This window comes from Haliotis rubra, unplaced genomic scaffold, assembly GCF_003918875.1.
Source record: "Haliotis rubra isolate DU_JTF1 unplaced genomic scaffold, ASM391887v1 Scf134, whole genome shotgun sequence".
Lineage (NCBI taxonomy): Eukaryota > Metazoa > Mollusca > Gastropoda > Lepetellida > Haliotidae > Haliotis > Haliotis rubra.
This window is the reverse complement of record NW_025765270.1, coordinates 1,677,501-1,687,500: the sequence shown is the minus strand read 5'-3', so window position 1 is coordinate 1,687,500 and position 10,000 is coordinate 1,677,501. Positions and strand designations below refer to the sequence as shown.

The following is a 10,000-nucleotide window of genomic DNA, read 5'->3' as shown; positions in this document are numbered from 1 at the left end:
AATCATGTGGAACACACGGCATGATGAAAGCCGTAAGTAAACAAGATTACCAAGGGAGGCAATTCTGAAGAACTATGAAAAAGGCGTGCCGCTACAAATAATATTGCCATTGAACATATACGATGCGAGATGCGAGCCAAAAGCCACACCCAAAGCTTTAAACATTGGGACCCATAATAACTATCACTTAATCAATGATAATACAAATTACACTCTCAAACAAACACTCTCATAACAGTAGTAGTTGTAGTAGCAGTAGTGGTGGTAGTAATAGTACACACAATCCTGTCCATTTTTCCACACAATCATGTCAATGTCTCAACACAATCATGTCAATGTCTCAACACAATCAGGTCAATGTTCTCACAAAAGCATGTCAGAGTTTCAACACAATCATGATAATGTTTCTATACTATCATGTCAATGTCTCAACACAATCATGTCAATGTTCTCACAAAAGCATGTCAGTGTTTCAACACAATCATGATAATGTTTCTATACTATCATGTCAATGTTTCCACACAATCATGTCAATGTTTCCACACAATCATGTCAATGTTCTCACAAAAGCATGTCAGTGTTTCCACACAATCATGTCAATGTTTCTATACTATCATGTCAATGTTTCCACACAATCATGTCAATGTTCTCACAAAAGCATGTCAGTGTTTCCACACAATCATGTCAATGTTTCTATACTATCATGTCAATGTTTCCACACAATCATGTCAATGTTCTCACAAAAGCATGTCAGTGTTTCAACACAATCATGTCAATGTTTCTATACTATCATGTCAATGTTTCCACACAATCATGTCAATGTTCTCACAAAAGCATGTCAGTGTTTCAACACAATCATGATAATGTTTCTATAATCATGTCAATGTTTCCAAAAAGCATGTCAGTGTTTCAACACAATCATGTCAATGTTCTCTACAAAAGCATGTCAGTGTTTCCACACAATCATGTCAATGTTCTATTCAACACAATCATGATCATGTTTCAATTGTTTCATGTCAATGTCTCCACACAATCATGTCAATGTTCTCACAAAAGCATGTCAGTGTTTCAACACAATCATGATAATGTTTCTATACTATTATGTCAATGTTTCCACACGATCATGTCAATGTCTCCACACAATCATGTCAATGTTCTCACAAAAGCATGTCAATGTTTCAACACAATCATGTCAATGTTTCTATACTATCATGTCAGTGTTCCTATACAATCATGATAATGTTTCTATATTCTCATGTCAATGTTTCAACACAATCATGTCAATGTTTCCAAACGGTCATACCAACTGATTGCTTATTGTGGATCACAAACTAAAAACAGAACAAAGGGAACTATCTAAAACACCCACGGAAACATCAATATTTACCATCCTGGTCCCCGTATCGCCAGTGAAGTCCCCGGATGACGGTGGCACCCTTGAACATTCCTTTAGCCTGGGTTCGCGCCGTGCCTGCTCTTGGCGGAACTCGCACTCTGCCAGATTGAAAGTTTTTACTTCAACTGTGATGTCCATACTTCCACAAGCATGTATTTTCCACCAAAGGGTTTAAATAGGGCATGTTTCTGAGGACTGAAATAGGACGAGTCCCTGTAACCCCTGCATGCCAGTAAGTTACATGAGACTTCTTGGTGGGGAAACAATTGAGCGATTCCGCTTTACACTTTTGTCCTCAATACTTTCAACCCTCATTGTTGAGAACCTAATGTGGTTCAGCATTACCCAGTGATTGAAAGGAAATAAAAATATTTAGAAATAGTTTTCATAACTCTACATGAAGATTGAATAATAGAGATAATTCATTCTATTTGTCATTGTGTACATATGGATCTTCAGGAAATGCTCAGCCTCTGGGATGTGTATTGTTATCAGATCATCCGCAAAAGATGTAACCCAGTTGGTTAACCTGGCAAAAGCTTAAATGGCAATAGTTTAATGTTGATGGATTCAAGATATGCCCAACCTAGACAGACTTGAGGGTCCTGTCAACAGTAACTTACACAGGCGACGTGCGAGTGAGACTGCGCAGAAATGCGTGTGTGACGTCATGCCTTTCTTCCATATAGCACAAAGTGCAAAGGTCAAAGTCTGTACATTTGGAACACTTCCAACGAATGCCTGCAATATCTTCCTCCCGACACCCGTCACACACGACACCCTTTTGTTGAACGGCTGAATGATAATCAAATAAATATATATCAAGTAACAGAATTCATGGCATGTTTGGGGAAATGCAGAAGGCCGGTTCAGCAATGACAGCAATCAGTTACTGAAGGCATGATCAACATTGGAACGTTGACATACAATCATGCCTATAGAGGTTCATATGATATCGATATAAACCCTGCCAGGTATTGTTAACATTAAACCAAACACAGTCACTTGCTCTCTGTTTATAAACAATACGAGTAGCATCAGCTACAGCTGTGAGGGTGACTGATAAATTCAACAAGTCACATTGATCGAAATACAATCTACATCGTCACAACACATTACGAAGGCCATTGAGTTGTAGACCCCACGTGACCAATGGCAGCTATATATGGCAGTATATTCAACTATTTTACATTTCAAAGGCCATTGAGTTGTAGACCCCACGTGACCAATGGCAGCTATATATGGCAGTATATTCAACTATTTTACATTACGAAGGCCATTGAGTTGTAGACCCCACGTGACCAATGGCAGCTATATATGGCAGTATATTCAACTATTTTACATTACGAAGGCCATTGAGTTGTAGACCCCACGTGACCAATTGCAGCTATATATGGCAGTATATTCAACTATTTTACATTACGAAGGCCATTGAGTTGTAGACCCCACGTGACCAATGGCAGCTATATATGGCAGTATATTCAACTATTTTACATTACGAAGGCCATTGAGTTGTAGACCCCACGTGACCAATTGCAGCTATATATGGCAGTATATTCAACTATTTTACATTACGAAGGCCATTGAGTTGTAGACCCCACGTGACCAATGGCAGCTATATATGGCAGTATATTCAACTATTTTACATTACGAAGGCCATTGAGTTGTAGACCCCACGTGGCCATATATGGCAGCTATTCAACTATTTTACATTACGAAGCATTGAGTTATTGACCAATGGCAGCTATATATGGCAGTATATTCAACTATTTTACATTACGAAGGCCATTGAGTTGTAGACCCCACGTGACCAATGGCAGCTATATATGGCAGTATATTCAACTATTTTACATTACGAAGGCCATTGAGTTGTAGACCCCACGTGACCAATGGCAGCTATATATGGCAGTATATTCAACTATTTTACATTACGAAGGCCATTGAGTTGTAGACCCCACGTGACCAATGGCAGCTATATATGGCAGTATATTCAACTATTTTACATTACGAAGGCCATTGAGTTGTAGACCCCACGTGACCAATGGCAGCTATATATGGCAGTATATTCAACTATTTTACATTACGAAGGCCATTGAGTTGTAGACCCCACGTGACCAATGGCAGCTATATATGGCAGTATATTCAACTATTTTACAAACTATTTGTACAGGTGTGTGTGTATCAACTATCAGAACAGTCTTAACTTGTGCATGAATACATGTAAGATGTCATGTCATACTAGCAGACAACCTGAGGCACGGTAAACAGTGGAAACTCCATGCACGGTGTGCACGTGTAGAGGTTAGTCATTCCAGAGTTATGTCCCTCTAATACAAGCAGCGTACAACCGTGTGTACATATACCTGATACCGTCCCAAGGTCAGTACGCTACAATATCCCCATTTTGTGTGTATAAGCAGAAGGTTTTCCTCAGACGAAGCTTACATGTTTGCGATCTGAATGAAAACGGGTCTCCCAAACTGTCCTCTGCCATCAATTTTAATTCACAGAATCGTTAAAAGAGACAAAACTGAGGAGCAATTTGTTCAACTCAAACAGGTGCATACAATGATATCGATTTTTGGACAGTTGGTGGATTTTCGTCCAAACTTGTCCTTATGAAATATTTTCATAAACAAACATTCGGTGGTGAAATACAGATCTGCGATTTATTTGAAAATCTATGTCAATCATAACTAAATTATATTTTAGATTTCAATTGAATTTGAAACGAGTCACCTGTTGGTCCTGAGTCAAAAACAAGCAAATCAAACTTGTCATTGTAGCCAGCGTTGTACTGAAACTCTCTGCCGGTGTCCCAAAGTACAGTCACGCGACCCTTGGTCGAGTCTACATTCAGGACGGTACCCACGTGGCCATCGCCGCCATCTTGGTCCTTGCCGCTCCATCCGGGTCCTCTCACTACACGTATGCCAGGACAGGGATACGGCATCTGGATAAAACAGATGATAGGAACGATATCAAATACGTCAGTGGTATAAGCCCATAGAAACAGACCCAAGTATGTACAGCCTGGTCTTAGGCGTTTACTGCTGTGCTGAACTGGGGCTCCTTTCACGAAGCAAACTTTACTAAGATTATCTTTAACTCCCATTCTTTAACATTGCACTAAGGTTACCTTAGTGAAGTACTGACTTACGATCACTTTAGTGCTTTGTGAAAGGAGGCTCTGGCACACTTATGACGCTGACAAACCGGGAAATATAGCCAGAAGAACCGGGATTGGAATCTACAGTTTCTGGCGTCACCAAGGAACGCAATCCAGCCAGGACTCTAAGACTACTGCCTGCCACTAAAATATGAGATGGGTGTAGGACAAGTACAAATAACACTGATGACACTACTTATCCAGTGTTCAGCATCGTGATTGCACTGTCTAGACTAATTAACACTATTCAACTGACAACGGAACATTACATCAATAAACTTTACTGAACAGTGACTACTCCGGTAAAACAGCTCCAAGAGATGATGCAATGACATATCATATAGGCTTTTGTGCTCGGTTGATCCAGAGGGCGGATCAACCGGATCAACTACTACCCTGCACCCTGCACCCTGCACAACGCCCACCCGCCCTCTGGATCAACCCCTACCCTTTTGTTTTCGTCCTGAAAGTTAATTAATTGACCATTGAAACTCGTAAAAACGGATGAAAATGAATTGTGCACACACCCCTCCAACACACACACACCCTCCACCCCAATTTCTCAAAAAGCTGTATCCGTCCCTGTTGAACAAACTCATGACATCAGCACGAATCCAGCTTAGAATGGACAGCTTAAGATCACTATTTAACAGTGATAGTCCACACTTCTGGTTGGGATTCCCCAGTTACAGTACCGTTTTAACCTATCCTACACACGGAGCGAAAGTTCCCAACGATTCCAACTTATTACTGGTCATTTGAAGTGGGACAACTGGTAGGGGCAATGTTTACTGTATACTGGGCATTTCACGTTACGGTAGAAACAGATTGGGTTATCTCCGATAGATGGGACTCTTTAACCAAACCAATGACTTTCCAAAATGTACATGTTCATACAGATAGAAAGCGAATTTGCCCGGTGTAATCGTGTAATTATCTTTTTGTATGCAAATGTAACATAATTTGATTCAAGGAACGGAGAAGAAGCATCAACCGGCAGACACCGATTCTGATCATTCTTCTTTAATCCTATGTGGTGTAGTGGACAGAGCGTCTGCCCGGAGAGAGGTGGTTTGATCCCCAGCTGTGTCATACCTACGACATGATATTTGATGTTACCCTGCCTGGCGGTCGGCATAATGGGGCACAACAGGCTCGGGACCTTGGTGTCTGAGTGGGATATCCATGCATATGTTATCTATGTAAGATACAGAAGCCTTACTACACGTCCTTGAAACAACATTTTTTTCTAAACTGTAACCCGTGTCGGGAAGTTCATAGACCCCGTGTCAAGTTGTAGGAGTTGTGACAGTTTGTTCAGTAGCAAGTTTATACACGTCTAGGGAGATATGCCCCTCGCGTAGTTTCCGGCGGCGACGACCAGTTCAGGCTGCACTGAGTGCACCTGTCTGTTGAATCGAACCTGGTTCTTTGACATTAACTAACGCTTTAACCATCACGTTTAACCATCACGTCGATTTCACTCACGTCTTGGTGAAAACATGATAGTTGCAATGTAACCAGCCAATCTTGACAGTTTTACGACATCAACATGAGCGGTTTCCGTGACCCCGGACTGTTATGGTGTCAAAGTACTTGGACTTGATCCAAGTTAACGATAGCTTGCTCTGGGTAGCCGCACAGTGTATCCGGGTTTGATATCTCCCAAGAATATAATTTGTAAAGCCTGTTTCTGCTACGCAGGTCCACTATGAATGCAATTGGAACCTCTGTAAGCTTTTTCATCGCAGTAAAAATGCAGTATCGTTTATTTTTTGTATTGTGCCTCATGTTTCGACCTCACAGGGGGTGTGATCTGACCCGTGAACACCTGTCTACCTGTTGTGTGACAATCACTTGCGTGAGTGAGGAGATCACCCAAGTCTTATCGGAGGCCTGTGTTCGAGCCAAAGTGTTATGGCTATGCTGAGGTAACCTGTATATCACCAAAAACTGGACCAGCAGAAGAGTCTGCAATGGTCAGTTCAGTAACATGAACTTTCACTGATGCATTAAAATACATTTTGCTGCTATATTGTCATTTACGCCCTGTGTTTCGCCAGATAATGGCGACTGTTCAATATCTGGTGTTATCTTTTTCCGTTCTTGCACTCATTGCAATGTTAAAAACATCTCATAATTTCCGGAAGTAATTACACTGAACAAGATGTTTTTCCGAATGTGGCGGCCAAGGATCCTGCATTCTGCCCATTAAACACAAACTGGTATCTCTGATCACCCACGCATGTGTAACACAAACTGGAAATATTGACAGCCATAAAACCACTCATGTGGAACTAGGCACAAGTCGGTGTAGACTGAGCTGGAACCGTGAACTGTTTACAAAGTAAATTTACATTCAGCTTCGTACAGTCACTGCATGAGATAATTATAGCTGAAGCCACGTTAAGTCACATGCAGCCACGTCGGTTTTATTTATAGCAGGGATTTTGTTATAAGGGCATTCCAAGAACACACATGAATATTTCAACCAGGACACGAAGTGGGAATACCCGGAATAACACATGAAAGATTGATTGATTGCTGTTTAACTCCGCAGTCAGCAATTTTCCAGCTATATGACGGCGGTCTGTACATAATCGATTCTGGACCAGACAACCCAGTGATCAACAGCATGAACATAATCTACACAAATCATTGCGTGTGTCTTTGCGTGTGTCATCGTGCGTGAGTCATTGCGTTTGTTGTTGCGTGTGTCACCGTGCGTGTCATTGCATGTGTCGTTGCGTGGGTCATCGTGTGTGTCATTGTGTGGCTCATTGCGTGAGTCATTGCGTGTGTCGTTGCGTGGGTCATCATTGTGTGGGTCATTGCGTCATTGCGTGTGTTGTTGCGTGGGTCATTGCGTTTGCCGTTGCGTGGGTCATCGTGCGGGTTATTGCATGAGTCGTTCCCTGAGTCATTGCATGTGTCGTTGCGTGGGTCATCGTGCGTACCACTGCGTGTGTCATTGCGTGAGTCGTCTCGTGGGTCGTTGCGTGGGTCATCGTGCGTGTCATTGCGTGAGTCATGGCATGTGTCGTTGCGTGGGTCATCGTGCGTGTCGCGTTTGTGTCGTTACGCAGGGTCATCGTGCGTCGCGGTGATCATGCGGCGTGGGTCATCGTGCGTGTCATCATGTGGGTCATCGTTCGTGGGTCATTACGTGGGTCATCGTGCGTGTCATTGCGTGAGTCATTGCGTTGGTCGTTGCGTGGGTCATCGTGCGTGTCATTGTGTGGGTCATCGTTCGTGGGTCATTGCGTGTGTCATTGCGTGGATCATCGTGCGTGTCATTCCGTGAGTCTTTGCGTGTGTCGTTGCGTGGGTCAGCGTGCGTGTCAGCGTGCGTGTCATTGTGTGGGTCATTGCGTGAGGCATTGCGTGTCCCTTTGTGTGAGGTATTGTGTGTGTCTGTGTGTACTATCACATGTGTCATCGCGTGAGAAGTTGTGTGGGTCATTCTGTGTGCAGTTGTGTGAGACAATGTGTGCGTACTTGTTTGTGTCATTGAGCGAGGCGTTGTGTCAGGTATTGTGTGTGTAAAGTATATTGAATCGCGAGAACCATGGGAACTGTTCAAGGGGTTAGTGTGAATTCTGACTTGCAGATTTGTCTTTTTTCGTTGAGCAAAGAAGGATAACCAAAGTGTTGACATCTTGTGAAAAAAGAGATGTGTACCATTACAAGAAAGCGCCAGTTGGAGGAAAGACAATATGAAAGACTAGTAGACATATTAACAACGCTTCACACAATGATAACATGACACATTGTATTTGTGTCCGCAATATTGAATCTCTAGGAAAAGGAAATCGGAAATCCCTGTTGAAAAGGAAAACGATGTACCTATTTATAGTAACCAAACCAAGCATGGGTTTTACCAGTGTGCTGTGACGAGAACTGTTGTGACTGAGCCGAGGCGGACGTGTTCCAACCCGACAGACAGGAGGCATTGTTGTGTTCTTTTTAGATACACAGACAGAGCCATGACGTCATCTACTGTACATGGCATTAGTTTTCAAATTGAGAAACAAATATCATTCGTTCCATACTGTTGAATAACAAATGACGTATATGAATGAATTAGCTCTCCTTTCATTTTGTACATATGCATGCTGGTGCAGGGAGCAGTGACAGAGCAGCTGCAGAGCATTGTCAGATGCAGGATTAATTGTTAATTTCACAAAACACATGTGGCCCGAGAATATGATCATAGAACTTACCTTGCAACACTGCCTCGAGTCGTGTGATACAGGTATGTCTATGTCCCTTGACCGGGAATATTGTCTTATACTTCCTTGTTAAAACGAAAGTAGGGGTGCAGCGATTCGATATGGCGTGTTGCCAATTGCTCAAGGACATGTTTAGTTGTCTGTTGAAACAAAAACATTGTCCAGTCCATAATAGTCGCCATCAGCGCTGATCACTATTCTCTGTTGCTCATCTGTTTGGATATTATTCCAGAGGTGAGTACAAAATCCTGTTAAATCTACATGATGTGTGTCATTATCGTAGTCATGTTATGATATCGAGCTATTGCTGACAGCTTCCAGAACACCTGCATAGGTGAATCAATGAAGGAGTGTTTGTTTCAGTTAATCAATAATGTTATAGCCATATCCCGGAGACGGGGGACCCGTCGGTTAGCCTAGTGGTTAAAGCGTCCGCTCGTCTCGCTGAAGACCCGGGTTCCATTCCACATGGGTACAATGTGTGAAGTCCATTTTGGGTGTCCCCAGCCATGATATTGCTGGAATATTGCTTACAGCGGTGTAAAACTCAGCTCAAACGGAGAGACCTAAAGGATTAAGTAAGTACTCACACTGCGAGGGTACACTGAAATACACCCCCATCATCAAGCATAAATGAGGGGGTGGTTTTGGGTTGAAAGGGGGTTATTCACGAGGCGACGTTACAATGTAGGATTTAATCACACATAGCGCCCCTGTGAACATGCAGCGATTTGGCCACTTACAGGTACAGGTCAGGTCGTTACGACTAAAATACATACACTTCAACAGGATCAAAATAGGTCCTGCATCACCGCCAATCAGTAGAATGACGACTATAGCATTGTACATAAGGACTGCCGGGCACCTGCCACACAGTAGTCAACAACTGATACAAGGACAGGCTGTAGTCAGCAGTACATCTCAGAAGGTGTGTCGAGTCTCAAAACAGTCAGATACACTTGTGTGCTATACACTTGTCATATACATGTGTTAAACAGTCAACCTGTTCTAAAGGGACAAAGATCGGGAACGACACGTCGGTTATCCACATGTTTCGCCTGGTTTGCATATCTATTGATTTCAGTTCCGGTTTAGTGCAGGTATGCAGTGTGGGCGACAGGAAACCATATCCTAAATTCCCAAACACAGGCAATACGTTAATAATCTAGGTGGGCTTTGTGTAATTCTACCCTTGAGATGTGA

At 42.6% G+C, this 10,000-nt stretch overlaps 2 protein-coding genes across 3 annotated transcripts in view; one reads left to right on the top strand and one right to left on the bottom strand.

Annotated features, from left to right (window-relative positions):
* The window catches only part of LOC124267822 (E3 ubiquitin-protein ligase mind-bomb-like), a 22,081-nt gene extending 13,166 nt beyond the window's left edge, over positions 1-8,915 (bottom strand). For both annotated transcript variants that reach the window (XM_046702820.1, XM_046702821.1), the window contains exons 1-4: positions 8,789-8,915; positions 4,136-4,349; positions 2,020-2,191; positions 1,388-1,494 (exon numbers count right to left, since the gene is read on the bottom strand). In XM_046702820.1, the coding sequence (XP_046558776.1) occupies positions 1,388-1,494; positions 2,020-2,191; positions 4,136-4,349 (493 nt within the window). In that variant the 5' untranslated portion in view covers positions 8,789-8,915. The remainder of the gene's footprint in view (positions 1-1,387; positions 1,495-2,019; positions 2,192-4,135; positions 4,350-8,788) is intronic.
* LOC124267820 (E3 ubiquitin-protein ligase MIB2-like) overlaps positions 8,883-10,000 on the top strand; it is a 72,882-nt gene continuing 71,764 nt past the window's right edge. The window contains exon 1 of the mRNA XM_046702816.1: positions 8,883-9,031. The gene's annotated coding sequence lies outside the window, so the exon portion shown is untranslated. The remainder of the gene's footprint in view (positions 9,032-10,000) is intronic.